Source organism: Stegostoma tigrinum, chromosome 27, assembly GCF_030684315.1.
Source record: "Stegostoma tigrinum isolate sSteTig4 chromosome 27, sSteTig4.hap1, whole genome shotgun sequence".
NCBI classification, from domain to species: domain Eukaryota; kingdom Metazoa; phylum Chordata; class Chondrichthyes; order Orectolobiformes; family Stegostomatidae; genus Stegostoma; species Stegostoma tigrinum.
This window is the reverse complement of record NC_081380.1, coordinates 41,610,292-41,628,080: the sequence shown is the minus strand read 5'-3', so window position 1 is coordinate 41,628,080 and position 17,789 is coordinate 41,610,292. Positions and strand designations below refer to the sequence as shown.

Below are 17,789 nucleotides of genomic sequence, written 5' to 3'. Positions count from 1 at the left end.
CTGCAACCCATTCAGCTTCTGAGAGATGGTTTCTGAGAGAAGGGCTGATTGATATTATAATTTTTGACACAGTTTTGAGTGAGTTATGGAGACATGATGGCGGGAATGGTATTGTTCTAAGCAGGTCACAGTATTAACACCTATTCAGGGGTAGCAGGTCTAAACACAGCTTGCAGATCTAGATGAACACAGCAGGCCAAGCAGCGTCAGAGGAGCAGGAAGGCTGACGTTTCTGATGAAGGGTCTAGGCCCGAAACGTCGGCCTTTGTGCTCCTGAGATGCTGCTTGGCCTGCTGTGTTCATCCAGCTCCACACTTCGTTATCTCCAATCTGAATCACTCTGTTTCGCTCTCTACTGATGCTGCTTTAACTGCTAAGTGTTTGCAGCGCCTTCTGTTTGAATTTCAGATTTCTAGCATTTGCATTAATTTCCTTTTGTTAGGATAGAGGATGTTTCTTCCTATAGCTAATTCCATAGCCCAGAGGCTATGAGAGTGCATCATTCGGATATCTGTAGTGAATACTTGCACTAAATGTCAGATTTTTGATGTCTCTGGGATTTTTATTGTTATTTCATGGGATCAGGGTATAGTTGGGTAGGCCAGCATTTGTTCCCCATACCTAACTGCCCCAGAAAATGGATGGTGAGTTGCCTTCATGAGTTACTGTAGGTCAAGGGTGCAAGTACACCCTGGAAGGCGGGCCCAGGATTCTTATCCAGTGAAGGAATGGTGATATATTTCCAAGTCAGGATGGTGAATGGCTGGGAGGAGTACATGCAGGTGATAGCATTCTCATGCATCTGCTGTCCTTGTTCTTTCAGGTAGTATACGTTGCAAATTTGGAAGGTGCTTCGGAATCTTGGTGAGTTACTTCAATGCATCTTGTACAAGAGATAAACTACTGCCAGCGTGTCAGTGGTAAAGGAAGGTGGTGGATGTGGTGCCAGTTATGGAAGTTGCTTTGTTCTGGATGGTGCCAAGCCTCTTGAGTGTTGCTGGAAATGCACCATCCATTGTTGGCAAGGCCAGCGTTTGTAGCCCATCTCTTTTGGGCTCTGGTGTTCCAAGCATCTTCTGCCCTCGTCCTTCTAGACAGTAAAGGATCTTGGTGAGTTGTTGTAAAGCATCTTGTAGCTGGTTGAACAGCTGCCTCTGTGCTTTGGAGTTGTAGGAGTGTATGGAGTACAGATTGAGAGCTGCTTTGTCTCTTATTTTGGGCAACATGTTATATGGAAGGAGATTTTATAGATGAGGTACAGTTTGTGATGGTGTCACTGTATGTACTCGTGTAGAAGTTGAGTTTCTGAGACCTCTTTTTTGGCCAAATAAATAGGGGAGTGGATTCCATAGGAGTAATGCTTCAGAGAAATTGAAATCTACCCTCTTATATCTTCTCACTGCCTTACAGGTTATGAGATTTGATCAGCTAATTGCAGACATGCTGATATCCTCCCCTCAAAAAAAAGCGCCAAAAAAAGCTAGAAAGTATCTCTGTTAATCTGCATAGACACAAGGAACTGAAAAGCTGCCTTCAAATGAGTGAGTTTGCTCCAGAATGCATTTGATTTCAGTGGTGAGTAGATGTTAGGACCATTAGGAACAGGAATAGACCTTTCTGCCCATCGAGTCTGCTCTGCCATTCAATGAGATCATGGCTGATCTGATTATACTCAACTCCACTTTCCTGCCTTTGCCCTATATTCCTTGATTCCTTCAATGATTAAAAATCAGGCTATCTCAGCCTTATGCTTAATGACAAAGTGTTGAAATTTTTTGGCTAAAGGTCTGGGGTCAGCTTATATGCAAGGAATATGGTAAACAAAAGAATGTTTTGGCTGAAAGTTAGGCATGAAAGTGACTATTTCCTTAGTATGTACGGTAAATGTACATGGCCTATGATGGAATAGGCTCAAGAGGCTGATATCCTTTTCTCATTCCACACTTGCCTTCTCTTCACTCATCTGGGAATCAGGAATCTTCTCATTTCATTTTTGAATGTTTCAGTGACATCAAGGTTTCTGGTGACAGCTGGCACTAATGTGACAGAGGAGAGTAGGTTCAGCCAGCAAAACCTGATGGCTCAGTAGGAACTTTTCAAAACAAGGCAGCTCCCAACTAACACTCGCCTTAAAATCACTGCTTGGTTGTTTGCTGGCATCCATTTGTATAGCTTCTGAAAACACTTTTTGTGCTCAGTAACTCCCTGGTCTATGGTCACATAAGCCTGGTTACACACGAGGATGTCTGAGGTTAAAATACAGCAGAAAGGTGGAACTCACAAGGAAACCTGTCTGGATCTGAATCAAACCTCCTGAAAGACTCCTTCCCCTTTAGTATTGGGGCCAAATCAAATTTGAAAAGCAAATTGATTCCTTTTGCATGCACTCTGCTCTGTCTCAGCTAGTTTGGGAGGTACTCCACCCAAGGGCATTTACAAATAAAGCAGGTGATGTAACGTAAGCCTGTGCCACACTCATGCTCCGAATACAGAGGGGCTGCCTGATTGTTGTACGCATGCCATCGGTACCTACTCTTTGCCAGATGCTCCTTGGCAAGGAAACCCTTTCACACTGATCATCAACAACAGCAGGAGGACATGAAAAACGATTCACTTTGAGTCTCAACTCACCTCTGTAGCCTTCCTGCTTTTCCTTATGGTTTGGTGAGTCACATGATTGACAGTCCACGGACCGAGTGACTGGTTGGCGTAGAAATCCATCGGGTATTGATGTTGCCACTCGATCTGTTTGAGAGCCACTGCTGCCTAGACATACAGAGAGGAAACCAGAACTCACTGAAACTACGGGATAGACTTGGTCACATCTTTACAGAAACAAAACCACCAGTTTATCACTCACCTAACTAGCTGTAACGGCTTAACATTCCCCTAACTAGTCATACCAGCTTCTCACTCATCTAACTAGCTGTACCGGCTAGCTAACCAATTGTACTATATTCACTCACCTTCCCTTGGCTGATTCAGATAGCTTCTAACCAACCTGTTCAGAGATGTTATTACACACCCGTTGCAGCAGGTGAGATTTGAACTCAGGCCTCCTGGCTCAGAAGCAGGGACACTCCCACTGCACCATGAAGGCCTGACTCTTGGCTGATTGCCTCCAACTGTCCCTGGATGAAGGATTAATTGGGTAAGATGACCCGCTCCCCTAACAATAAGTACCTCCTCCCAGATATCCAAAGGTTACCTTGTCTTATCTTTTAGAACATAGAACAGTACAGCACAGAACAGGCCCTTCAGCCCACAATGTTGTGCCGACCATTGATCCTCATGTATGCACCCTCAAATTTCTGTGACCATATGCATGTCCAGCAGTCTCTTAAACGTCCCCAGTGACCTTGCTTCCACAACTGCTGCTGGCAACGCATTCCATGCTCTCACAACTGTCTGTGTAAAGAACCCGCCTCTGACATCCCCTCTATACTTTCCTCCAACCAGCTTAAAACTATGACCCCTCGTGCTAGCCATTTCTGCCCTGGGAAATAGTCTCTGGCTATCAACTCTATCTATGCCTCTCATTATCTTGTATACCTCAATTAGGTCCCCTCTCCTCCTCCTTTTCTCCAATGAAAAGAGACCGAGCTCAGTCAACCTCTCTTCATAAGATAAGCCCTCCAGTCCAGGCAGCATCCTGGTAAACCTCCTCTGAACCCTCTCCAAAGCATCCACATCTTTCCTATAATAGGGCGACCAGAACTGGACGCAGTATTCCAAGTGCGGTCTAACCAAAGTTTTATAGAGCTGCAACAAGATCTCACGACTCTTAAACTCAATCCCACTGTTAATGAAAGCCAAAACACCATATGCTTTCTTAACAACCCTGTCCACTTTTCACTGGGTGTGTGTCATTGGGCATTTATTGCCCACCCCGAATTGTCCTGGAAACAGTGGGGGTTGGGGGGAGAGGGGTAGGGGTGGGGATAATGGTGGAGGGGTGGGTGGTTGAGCTGCCTTCTTGAGCCGTTGGAACCCGTATGGTGTAGGGACACCCAGACTGGTGTATGGAAGTCATCCACAGCATTTTGACAATATATTTCCAAAGTGAGGATGGTGTGTAGCTCATTGGGAAGCTCAGTGCTCCGGGACCTCCAATAATGGAGTTCTCTCTTAAAATTGCTAGGGTTTCCTAAAAGCTGAGGAAAACGGAGAACTTGGATCTTTTGGCCCTGAAGTCTTCAGCTCAAGCTGTTTTCACACATTGAAGCAGCCATCTTTGGCCTTACGGGGTTGGGGGAGTCTCTATTTTTTCTTCCACTTTTGGTCCAGTTATCAGTTGAAAAATGGCTGCCCCTTTGTGCTGGAGACTGGCGGTGATGAGAGACTATGAGTCTGGCGTTGGTGCCATGGATTTATGCAGTTTATCTGAGTGGATCAGGACTCCCTGTGTGACCTTTACTCTTAAGCAGTGCAGACAGTAGATAAGATGAATGAACCTGGTCTGGTGGCTGCTCTCTCTCTCTCACTCTCTCGCTCACAGATAGCCTTATCCTGAATAATTGATATAATTAATCTTTTTATTTCATTTCCTCTCCATGTGCAGTTAAAGCTTAATTATCAATTGTTTGCTGCAAATTACAATTGCATTATTTCCCCCACATTATTTAGCAATCGATGCTCTGTTTGTTGATTGATGTCCTGAACCTGCATTGCATTCAATCTTTTTTTTTAAATATTTGTTTACTTCGAAGTGATTTTCTGAAGAAATCTGTAATTCTTTTATTCTCTTTGTCAAATCCCTGTTGAATGTGCCGTGACCCTAATCTTACATGTTGCGCTGTCAGCTTCACTTCACTGGAGGTCAGAGTAGAGGATGGTGAAGAGGATTAGGGAGTGGGAGGGAAGGATTAATCCTCTCAGATTTGGGTTGCCAGGAGTCTCCAAAGATTAAAGTGAGCCTGACAGCTCCACAGAGGTTGGTATCCTGTCACCAGGTCACCCTTTCTTTACACGTGGAGAGTCCCTGACACTGATCCAGCTCCCTCAGATCCAGCTCTCAGGGTGAACAGAATGTCTGACACCCCTGTTCTTACAGAATTGCTACCAAGTGAAAGCTGGTCATTTGGTCTACCTTGTCCACAGTGACCGTACAGCATTCCACCCACGCACCACCCCCCCACCAACTCTATTGCAGTAACCCTGCATTTCCCATGTCCACCCTAAACTCCACATCTTTGGATTGTAGGAGAAAACAAAGCACCTTGTGGAAACCCACACAGACAAGGGGAGAATGTGCAAACCCCAGACAGTCTCCCGAAGCTAGAATCTGTCAGCCAGGGCTCCTGGATTGGACCAGATCTCATTACTGTCACTACAGAACCTCCAGAAGCAAGGCAATTCAAAGATTTCAGTCTGAATAAAACTCACACAAAAAAACCCCTTCAAAATCTATTGTTCACATGATAGAAATGCCAAAAGTGGAGAGGCAAAAAGCTTACTGGTTTATAATCAAGAATCATCCTAAAAGGAATTAAGAATATTTATTTTCCAATTGGACAGGGAAAGTAGAAGTGTCGAGATGTGTCCTGGGGAAGTTAATAGTGGGTCAGGATCAGGGACTGCATAAAACTAATATAAGTAAAACATTGGTAATGAGGGCATTAATGGAATTAAAAAATGATAAATCCACAGGACCTGATAGTTTCCTTCCAAGGGTGTTCAAGGAAGTAGGGAGCTCAATGAGGACACCCAACCTATAATCTTTCAGATACAGAAGTCAGTCTCTGGGTGGGAAAATTGCTAATGTCCCTCTGGTTTTTAAGAAGGATGAAAGAGGATCATCAGGAAACTGCAGACCAGTTGGGCTAACATCTGCGGTGGGGATATTATTGGAGTCTATAATCAAGGATAGGGTAACTGAACACTTTGAAAATTTTCAATTAATCAGCATGGATTCATGACAGGTAGGACATATCTGATAAAACTCGTTGAATTTTTTGTAGAAGTGACTAGGATAATGGACAGGGGAATGTCTATTGAAGTTATTTATATAGACTTCCAGAAGGCATTTGATGAAGTCCTACAAAGAGACTGTCAATTAAAATACATGTCTGTGTGAATTAAGGGCAAATTACTGATGGTGGTAGCTGTTTGGAACTTTGTTCCATAAACAGCAGTTGATGTTAGATCAATTGCTAATTTTAAATTTAAGATAGATGGAATTTTGTTAGGTAAAGGTCTTATGGGATCTGGGCCAAATGCAGGAATGTGGAGTTAGGTTATAGATCAGCCATAATCTCATTGAATGGCAGAGCAGGCTTGAGGGGTTGAATGGCCTACTCCTGTTACTATGTTGCTATGTTAACCACTTGTCCATGCACACCAAGGTCCCTCTGATCCTTGGTGCTTCCCAGGGGCTACCATTCGTCATGTATTCCCTTGCCTTGCTTGCCCTACCCAAGTGCACCACGTCACATTTACCCAGACTAAATTCCATTTGCCACTGATCAGCCCATCTGACGAGCCCATCTATATCCTTCTGTAGTCTAAGGCTATCCTCTTTACTATTTACTACTGATTTTCACATCATCTGTGAACTTACCGATCAACCCTCTTAAACTCAAGTCTAAAACATTTGTATATACCACAAACAGCAAGGACCCCAACACTGATCCCTGCAGAATTCCAATGGACATAGGCTTCCAGTCACAAGCACATCCCTCGACTATCTCCCTCTGCTTCCCACCATTCAGCCAACTCTAGATCTAATTTGACGATTTCCTTCGTTCCCAAGATTCTTGCTATGAGTCTCCCATACAGGGCTGTTTCAAAAGTTTTGCTGAAATCTAAGCAGGCAATGTCAAAAGCATTGCCCTTATCCACACACCTGGTTACCACTTTGAAAAATTCAATCAAGTTGATCAAATCTGACCTCTCCTTCAAAAAATCTGTTCTTGATTAGCCCCTGCCTCTCCAAATGCAGATTAATACCATCCCTCAGGATTGTTTCCAACAGTTTACTCATCGCTGAGGTTAGACTGACTAGCCTGTAGTTTCCTAATTTCTCCTTTGCTGTCTTCAAGAATAATGGTACTGCATTGGCTATCCTCCAGTTCTCTGGCACCTCTCCTGTGGCCAGTGAGGAATTAAAAATCATTGCCAGCATCCTTCCTATTTCCTCCGCTTGCCTCACACAACAGACTGGGATACATTTCAGCTGGTCCTAGAGACTTTATCTACTTTCAAGCCTGCCAGACTACTCAGAACATGCTCTCTGTGCTAATTTCTTCAAGTACATCCTTCTCCCTGACCTTTTTACCCATATCGTTCCTCCCACTAGAGAGCAGTGACATAAGGTATTCATTTAGAACTCTGCCTATATCCTCTGCTTTCACGCAAAAATTATCACAGTGCTCTTTAATGGGAGCTACTCTTTCCCTTTTTAACCTTTTACCCTTAACTTACTTGTAAAATAGCTTCAGGTTTTCCTTCATGTTACCCGCCATGAATTTTTCATGCCTCCTGATTTCCCTTTTAAAGTTTCCCCTTGTACGTTCTGTACTCCACTTGGGTTTCATAGAACATAGAATAGAACATAGAACACTACAGCGCAGTACAGGCCCTTCGGCCCTCGATGTTGTGCCGACCTGTGAAACCAAACTGAAGCCCATTTAACCAACACTATTCCATTATCATCCATATGTTTATCCAATGACCATTTAAATGCCCTTCAAGTTGGCGAGTCTACTACTGTTGCAGGCAGGGCATTCCACATCCTTACTACACTCTGAGTAAAGAACCTACCTCTGACATCTGTCCTGTATCTATCACCACTCAATTTAAAGCTATGTCAGGCTAGCCATCTCCATCCGAGGAAAAAGGCTCTCACTGTCCACCCTACCTAATCCTCTGATCATCTCGTATGTCTCTATTAGGTCACCTCTTAACCTTCTTCTCTCTGCCGGTTTGACCCCTCAGTATCTGCTACATGCCTTCATTTCTTTCTTTATAAAGTTCTGCATATCCCTTGTTATCTAGGTTTTGCTGGATTTGTTAGTCCACCCCATGAATTTATTGGAACATGTTGGCCCTGTACTCTCTGTATTTCCTTCCTGAATACACAGTAATGCAGAGACCAGTCTACTGCCCTGGAAACTCAGGTTCAAAACACACAAAGACAACTGGAGGACTTTAAACACAATAAAAGATCCCACCTGTAAAGTTAGTCTCAGTAATATTGTGCATGTTATTCATAGAATCCCTACAGTGTGGAAGCAGGCCATTCTGCCCACTGATTCCACACCAACCCTCCAAAGAGCATTTCACCCAGACCCACACCCCTACCCTATTCCTGTAACCCTGCGTTTTCCACGGCTAACCCACCATAACCTACACATCCCAAGTCACTATGGGAAATTTGGTATGGCCAATCCACCTAACCCACACATCTTTGGACTGGGAGGAAACCTGTGCTGACAGTCGCTCGAGGGTGGTATCGAACCGGGTCCCTGGCGTCGTGAGGCAGTAGTGTTAACTACGTAGCCATCATGCCGACCCCGATCCTATCTGATTTACCAATGTCCTTTAGTGATTGAAATCTGCTATTCTTACCTGGTCTGGCCTACATGTGACTCCAGACCCATAGCGATGTGTTTAATTCTTCACTGCTGAAGCGGACCAGCAAACCACTCTGTAGCAGGGCACTTAGGGATGGGCAGTAAACATCAGCCTCTTCAGTGACACACATGCCCCATAAATATATGAAACTGGGTGGTATGTTCCCTTCCATGATACACTGGAGCAGTAGGAAGCCATTCAGTCCCTCAAGTCTGCTGTGCCATGCCAGATTATAGCTGATCATCTACTTCAACCACATTTTCCCACTGTATCTCTGTAGCCTTTGATGTTAACATTTAGTAATCTCTCAATTTCTGCCTTGAACATACTCAATGACTGAGCTCCCAAAGTGCTTTGGGATGGAGAATTCCAGAGATTCAATGCCCTCTAGGCAAGGAAATTCCTTTTCATTATTCTGAGACCCTGTCCCTAGTTCTAGATCCCACAGCCACCCTACCTGCAACTACACTGTCTATCCATGTAAGGATTGGTCAGTTTAAATGCTGGTACAGGTCTGATGGGCCTAATGGCTTCCTTCTGTGTTCCATGATCTATAGCACCCAGCAGATGCCTCAGAGCAGAATGCTGATATCCTACTATATTCCCATGGAGCACAGCACCGATGGTCTGATCCCACCACTAGTCTGTTCATCCGGCCACTTACCTCATATGGAGTGAGCAGGGGTTTGGAAAAGGCCTTTCCCCAGTCAATGGAAAGTCTCGGACAGGCAACCTGGACCCATCTAGGGAAAGAACACAGTGGCACACACCGAGTGACGGTCTCATCATTAAAATATGCAAAGACAACAACAACCAAATTTGCATTTAGATAACATTGTGAACACAGTCAAACATCCCAAAGCATTTCTAATAAGGGAATGAGTTACCAATTTTGAGCACAAATGTTTTATTAAGAATAATGAACTTTATCTACTAGCAATTTGCATCAATGTAGATCTTTTAAGTTAGCAAAATTTCCCGAGGCCAATCCATAGGAGCAAGAATCAGGTAAAAAAATAGACACTAAGGCAAAACAGGGGGTATTAGGACATGTGACCAAAAGCTTGACAGAAGAGGTTTTGCGAAGCATCTTAAAGAGAGATAGAGAAGCGGTAAGTATAAGCAGGGGATCCCAGAGCTTTGATGGCTGAAGGTATGACTGTCAATAGTGGGATACAGGAAACTAGTGATACACAGGCTGAAACAGGTCAGACAGTTTGAAAGACTGCAGGGCAGGAGAAAGTTACACGGACAGCGGACCCTTCCTGCCTATAACAGGTGGGGGCTAAACTTTGCTGTTGCACTCCTTACACTCTCACCTCCTCTAAAATACAGCAACATCTCATGAAACAACTCCCATCCTCCCAACGCCTTGAACCATCCTGTTTATGTGAGGAGGGAAGGCTGTGCGTTCTGGTGGTGTCTGTATCTAAGCCCAGTTGGCAATGAGTGCAGGCGGGGGTTAAGTGCTGTGAATGAAGTTGGACACCTGAAATGGACATGGAATTAAGCAACATCCTACAGGCATTGTAGAAGCTAATTTACTTATTCCTACTGTAAGACAGCTCCTGAATATTTCATATCGAGCAAAGTTACTGGCCCCGATAGTAACATACAACAACTTCCTGGTTTCCCCCAGGGCCACTGGAGTTTCTTTGATCCTTCATTTTTCAGTCTGGCATATCCTGGACGTGTTATGATTCCAGCTGGTGTTATTACTGTGCATGTAAGATCACAGACTGAAGTCAGGCTTGATAGATCAGATTTTGCCTTTTTGTTTGATTTTAACAAGTTGGTTGCTCATTGAAACAAAAGCAGGCAATGGTGCAGATTTAGTTTTAACAATAAAACAATAGTTTACAATGCAAAGAAATTAAGAAGAATAGAATAAACCAAACCATTTATATATAACATATACTTAAAGATTTGAAATATTGTACCATTAATTTCAAAGTCATCACTTTAGAGTACTCACATTGGACAGAATTACCTTCTTGGCCCTCCTATAAGGTTTAATTTAACTGACGCTTCAACTCCCAGTCTTCAGAGTCCGCTTGGAGCTTTCATACAACCTAGCTTATTTATTTTCAGCTTTCAATAACCCTTTTACGGCCTTAACTAAACACTTCTGGTCGGGAACTTCTACTAGACACCTTACATTGACACAACCAATATCTTTTTTCTCGCTAAGCTACTGTGATATAAAAAACACAATCCCTAACCTTTTAAACTGAAGCCGAATACATAATTATTTACCTTGTTTGCTGGTAAAATCTTCACAATGTAAACAAAAACTCATCACTCTCCAGGAATTCTCTCACACCGTGTTTTAAACTAAACCATGATTACAAAAATAAGTTAATAATTAAACCCCTTTAGACATATAGAAAACCCATATGGCATTAGTCCAAAATCAAAACACCAAAATAAATTACTCTAAATTATACCTTCCATCACAGCTGTAGGGGCACTTGTCCTATTAATAGAAGCCAGACAGAGGCAAATATGTGTTTGATTTGTGGTGCTAATCCTGTAATCTTGAGCTGGGACCATCCATTTTAGCTACAGCGAATTTGGGTGGGTTTGTGATCTGTGCCTTTTAGTATTTGAATTTTGAAACTTCTTTCTCTTGACTGGGGTGGAGTTCCACAAACACTCAGGGTTGGGCCTCACAAACTTGATTCTAAGAGGCTGATCAGCTGTAGAAGCATCACGAGCCCATTCTTGCTCGCTGTCCATTCCACGTGGTTTTCACCACAGTTTGCAATCAGGACCTGGGAGTTTCAGGTGTTGTTCTAGCCCCCATCAGCTGATTCATCCCAACTATTGTTCATCAGCAGCAAGACAGAAAGCCTAGCACAATCTCAGAAACAAAACCTGCTTGATCTGATAAGTCTGGCTTAAAGTGGTGTCTTTACCATTGCCAAGATCAATACCAGTAATCCCTTCTTTAAACAAAACTGAATGAGGAAGATCTAAGTGACAACCATTGATGCATCTGTGTACGTTGTTGCACTCTTCAACAAGCTATATTTACGTAGCGCCTTTGAAGTAATAAAACGACCCCTAAGCACATCACAGAATCATTATGAAATGAAATGTGACCCAAAATCACTGATGGAGATATTTAATCAGAGGATAAAAAGCATGATGAAGATGTTTAAGGAGAAATGTGAGGGGCAATGAGAGAATTCCAGAGCTTGGGACCTGCCACCAAGAGAGCAGCAATTAACATTGAAGAGTTCAGATTCAGAGCTGTGTAGAGATCTGAGGGCTCAGGGCTGGGGCTGGTTACAGAGATAAGGAACGGTGCGGCTGTGGAGGCTTCTGAAACAAAAATGAGAATATTAAAGTCACACTGATTATAAGTACACCAGCTTGCACATCCGGGGTTTCCACTGGTTCATTGGCAAGGGCCACACCTTCAGCTTTACATTCTGGAATTCTCTCTTAAACTGCTCAAGCTCTCTACTTCCTCCATCTTAAATCTATCTGTTTGTTCTAATCTGTCCTAATTAGACCATTCGTGGGACGCCATCAGATTTTGCATGATCATGCTCCTGTGAAACACCTTGGGATGCTTTATCATACCAAAGGCACTCTGTAAATAAATGTTATAGACAGGTTGTTGTTGAATTTAGTAACTTTTTTTGGTGAGTTCCAATCGACTGTCCCCTTCTGTTAACTCCTTTAGTAATTTTACTGCACCCAGCCTCTTGGCCCCTTTACACAAGCTGATCAACCTGTTGCTTTTCTTCCAGCATTTTCGATTTTCGCCTCCTTGCTGTTTCCATGCCTGGCACCATGTCAGGCTGTATCTATGCAGGGTCACGCACACCAGGCTGATACAGCCTCTCAGACAAGGATCATCCAGAATAAATAAGTCAGCAGAGACAACACATTTCTGGAAAGTATGCTGCGTGAAATTATAGGGGCTTAGCTCGGCATTAATCTGCACTCTACACACGCCAGGTTCACTGGGATCATTTTTCTCCCTGGATTTGTATAAATAGGACAATTCTTTTTCTGACATAAGTGTAAAGTGACAAAAGCTCCGGTCTGTATGATGTGGTGTCACCTTGAACGTTGCCCTTGGCAACCGAGGCTTTAAGTTGCAGAATTCTACAATTAACATTGGTGTCCCTGGTTAACTGGTCACTGTTCTTGCTCTGAATCGCCTGCCCAGCTGCAAGAAGGGTGACACTGGAGGTGTCCGTTCATACAAAGCCAGGAAAAGATTCCAAACGGAAGAATTATTTCAACATGCAAAGTGGCTGGAACTGCATTCCTGGGAGGTACAACATCAGGGTTAAGTGTTACACTGAGAGATGGTCATTGTTCTTATTGCAACTTAAATGGGCTTTAGAGGAGTTTGTTGGAAAGAAAGTTGCTGCTTCTGAAGTTACAAAAGGTTTCTCTTCTTTGGCTAATTTATTGTGATTGCTTCAAATCTGACATTCTGCATTTATCCCGACAACAGCAAGATGCATACCTTAGGCAACACACTTCTCTCTTCCTCTTCAGAAATATTTATTCATTCTTTCATGGAATGTGGGTTACTGACATGATCACTGTTTGTTGCCCAATCCTAAACACCCTAAATTTAGTGCGTTGCTCAGCTATTTCACATCGCTGAGGATCTGGAGTCACATGTAGGCCAGACCAGGTCAGGACAGCAGATTTCCTTCCCTAAAAGCACATTACTGACCTTTTACAATCGTCAAGAATAGTTCCATGGTCACTCGCTCTGAGGCTAGTTCACAATTCCAGATTTTTGTTAGTTTGAATTTAAATCCGACCAGTTGCCGTGGTGGAATTTGAACCCATGTCCCACAACATGAGCCTGGATTTCTAGGTTACTAGTTCAGCAACCTAACCGCTATGCCACTACCTTTCCCCCAAACTACAAATGCTCCAGGGAGATAGGTTCAAATCCCACCATCCAGTTAGTGAAAAACCTGAAATAATCAAAATCTAACCCTGGTGGCGAACATGTAATCGCTGTTGATTGTTGTAATCTGGTTCATGAATGTCCTTTAGGGAAGGAAAACTGCTGCTCTTGAATGGTCTGGCCTACATGTGACTCCAGACCCACAGCACTGAGGGACTCTTAGCTGCCCTCTGGGAATTAAGGATGTGCAGCAAATGCTGGCCCAGCCACGATGCCCACATTCTGTGAACATATTACATGATGGCATAAGGGAAGAAAACAGACAAGAAGGTCTGTCTGTGATAGAGCAGAGGGCAGGAGAGATGAAATGACCCAAGTGTTCATGGCGCAACATCAAAAGGAAGTGGGAATGGGATTAGTAAAGAAACAAAAGGTTTGTCTAGACAAGGTGTGAATGACAGAATCAGTGGACAGCCAGTCATCACGTAGAGAGGTTATATTCAATTATAACTGTGACCAGACACGGTTATAACAGACAGTGGATTATAACAGACTAATTGGGCACTTAGTTATTACGGACTGACTGAAGACACTCGGCTGTTACAGATTGACTGAGCACCTGATTATAACAGGAAATTACAACATATTTTATGAAAAGAGGTGAAATGCAAACTGTTGAGGTTTCCAGGGAGCAATAAACAGTATAAACATTTGATTAATATTCTTATATTATTTATTATCTATTAATAATATCATTATGTTGAACGTCTGTACCGTTTGTATCTTCTGAATGGGAAGCAGGTTGACAACACATAAAATGGATCGATCTGTTAGAGCCCTCTGAACTACTGGGCAGGGGAGTGGCTGGGTGTCGTTGAGTAGGTTGACACTGTACTGATTGAAATTATGCTGTTAATTAACTGGAAACATGAGTTTCCTCTACAGGTAACACAAAAGAAATGACCAAAAAAAAATTGCAAGTACCAGTTTGACAGCACAGAGCCACGTCTGCTCTGTTCCTGCGTAATTTGCCCATTAACCACACTAACAGAAATTGAAGCCCTGTTGTGTGTGACTGTCAGCTTGGCTCCATTGTTTTTATTATTGCTGGAGGTTCTGGGTTCAATCCCCACTCTGGGTCTGAACAATTAATCAAGGCTGACAACAATGCAGCACTGAGGCAGTTGCAGCATTGTCAGGACAGAAGTACTTGTATTTATACAGTACCTTTCCCTACCTTTTCGGCAGTGAAGTGCATCACTGCTGTAACATCAGGAAGGCAGCAGCTAATGTTCGCACAGCAAGCTCCCACAAACAATAAACTCTTCCTATTGAAGTGATGATGTTTGAGGGATTACTGTTGCTGCATTCTCTTAGTGTTGCACATGATGATCAGCCTGGGCTATCTGTTCCAGCCTCTTGAATCAGAAGGTTATGGCTTGAAATTCCAAGGAGACTTTTGTACACAGTCTAGGTGGTGACACTCCAGTACCGTACTGAAGGAGTGCTGCACTTTTGCAAGTGCCACCCTTCAGGTGGGATGTTGGACTGAATGTCCTCTTAGCTTGGATGGAAAATATTCCATGGCAGCATTCCAAGAAAGAACAAGGATGATTGGGTTTCTTGTTGGTGGTGGGCTAAATGCTTATCCCTTGGCCAAACTCACTTAATGAAAACAGATCCCCCAGCCCGTCTCATATTGCTATCTATGAGAGCTTGCTGCATGCAAATTGGTTACCATATTTCTCAAATTAGAAATGTGATAGAGCCTCAGGAGTACTTCATTGGATGTTACAGACTTTAGGACATCCTGAAGTCAGGAAAGATGCTATATAAATTCACACTCTTTTCCTATTTGTTCCAAAACACCTTCTAGCTGTAAAATGGAGCTCAATTTATCAAAAGGGAATATGAGTCCACCTACCATCTCACAGCCTGTGTCCATTCTCTTTGGTTTGTAAGACTCAGTATTGTTTAATAGTCTGAAATGATGGAAACATCTAGTCTCATGTCAGTGTTTTGACAAGACAACCAGAAGATAGCCTGTGGGTATATCCTGCCACTTCTGATTGTCACAACTGGCAAATGGACTGTGTGGTAATTAAACTGGGGGTCACTGGAAAGTATCACGTACAACTTTGTCTTTCAGTAAAAAAATCTATTATAGCAATGAATATGTTGCAGGCAGTGTTAGCACCAATTTATTAGAGGTATCTCCTGTAGGAAGGGAATGAACCAGACGGGCTGAATGGCTTCCCTCATGGCTGAGCGATCCTATGATCAGGCAAGTTATTTGGCCCACTCTGTCTGTCATGGGTCTTTTGCAATTCAAAACCGTCCATATATTCTATTCTGGTCATGCTCTGACAAAATTCCCCCGGTGTCAACAGGACAGACACAGGCAGGATGGCTCCCTCTGGCTCTGATGTGTCTAGATCCACGGTACATGGTCTCAGAATGAGAGCTTGGCCATTCAGGACTGAGATGAAGATAAATTTTTAGCCCGGAAGGCTGGAGGAAGTTTGGTCATTGAACATGGTCAAGACAGTGATAGATTTCAGGAAGCTAATGACATCAAAGATTATAGGGATAGTGTGGGCTATTGGCATTGAGGTGAACAATTAGCCATGATAGCAGTGCAGGCTCAAGGGGCTGAATGGACATCTCCAGCTCCTGTTTTTATCTTCCTCTGCCCCAAGATAAAGGTCTCTGTCTCAGCTACGCTTCTGGCAAAGCATCCCACATTTGGACACCTCACCCCCTATATTCCCTCAAATTTCAGTCGTAAACTCTCATTAATGATTCCCAGCGAGTGTGTGTGAGTGAGAGCGAGGGATGGAGTATATGGGACTGAGTGCGTGGGGCTGAGTGTGTGGGAGTGAGTGTGCAGGAGAGTGTGTGTGGGAGAGGGCAGGTGTGAATGAGTGTGAGGGATTGTGCAGGGGTCAGAGTGGGGGAATGAGTGTGGGGTGTGAATGTGCGAGAGTGAGTGTGCAGGACTGAGTGTGCAAGAGAGAGTGTGTGGGTGTGAGTAAGTGGGAAAGAGTGCGAAGGAGTGTGTAGGGGTGAGTGCGGGGGAGTGAATGTGTGACAGTGAGTGTTTGGGAGTGTGTGATGGGAGGAGTATGTTACTGGTAGTGACTGTGTGGGAATGAGTGTGGAGGAGTAAGTGTGTGTGTGATGGGAGTGAGTCTGTGAGTGAGTGTGTGGGACTGAGTACATTACTGGGAATGAGTGTGTACGACTGAGTGTATCAGATTGGGTGTATTAATGGGATTGAGTAGGGGGAGTGAATGTGTGTAGGAGTGAGTGTCTGGGAGTGAGTATGTGTGTGTTACTGGGAGTGAGTGTACGTGACTGAGTGTGTCAGATTGAGTGTGTTACTGGGAGTGTGAATGGGAGTGAATGAGTGGGAGTGAATGAGTGTGAGGTGTGAGTATTTGGGAGTGAGTGTGCGTGTGTGGGTGAGAGTCAGTGAGTGAGTGTGTGTTACTGGGAGTGAATGAGTGTTAGAGAATGAGTGTGTAGGAGTGAGTGTCTGTGTGTGGGAGTGAGTGAGTGTGTGGGGGTGATTGTGTGTGGGAGTGAGTGAGTGTGTGGGGGTGAGTGTGTGTGTGGGAGTGAGTGAGTGTGTCTTTCACTGGGAGCGAGCGAGTGGGAGTGAGTGAGTTGTGGGGAATGAGTGTGTGGGAGTGAGTGTGGGGAATGAATGTGTGGGAGTGAGTGTGTGTGTAAGTGTGTGCGTTACTGGGAATGAGAGAGAGTGTGGGAATGTGTGCGTGCGGAGGGAGCAAGTGTATGTTCCACGTCTTTGTGTGATACCCTGGGTGATTGTGTCAGTGTGTGTGGGTGTGAGGTAGATGTAAGTTTAAATATATGAACATGAGTGTGGACGGGAGAGAAAGAATGTGCTGCGGGTGATGGGTGTCAGTGGGGAAGAGTAGACAGCACTGTGGCACACAGACAGACTGCTCCTTTAACATCCAAGTTGCCTCAGAAAGCACTGAACTGCTGGTGCTGATATAGGTCAAAGTTTATCGATCTGCCAGGCAACAAGGAAAGGTTACTGATAAGGATTGTTGAGCAGTGAGCACTGGAGGATTTGGGAGAGTCTCTGGGGGTGGGGGGAGGTGGGGGCATTCCACATTGGTACTGAGGTCAGGATGTAGAAGGGTGACCTTTATGTGGAAGCTCTGCCAGACCCATGATTGATACAGTGTGTTACACAGCCTGATAGTTTCCCTGTCCATGAACATAACTCACTCAGCAACAAATTTCCCCAAAGCAATTTTATTCATTACGAATACCTCTCAATGTACTGAAT

General features: G+C 43.9%; 1 protein-coding gene across 1 annotated transcript in view; it reads right to left on the bottom strand.

Moving 5' to 3' along the window:
* dph1 (diphthamide biosynthesis 1) overlaps positions 1 to 17,789 on the bottom strand; it is a 685,989-nt gene that overhangs the window by 30,626 nt on the left and 637,574 nt on the right. The window contains exons 10-11 of the mRNA XM_059655332.1: positions 9,239 to 9,317; positions 2,632 to 2,766 (exon numbers count right to left, since the gene is read on the bottom strand). Coding sequence (XP_059511315.1) covers positions 2,632 to 2,766; positions 9,239 to 9,317 — 214 coding nt within the window. The remainder of the gene's footprint in view (positions 1 to 2,631; positions 2,767 to 9,238; positions 9,318 to 17,789) is intronic.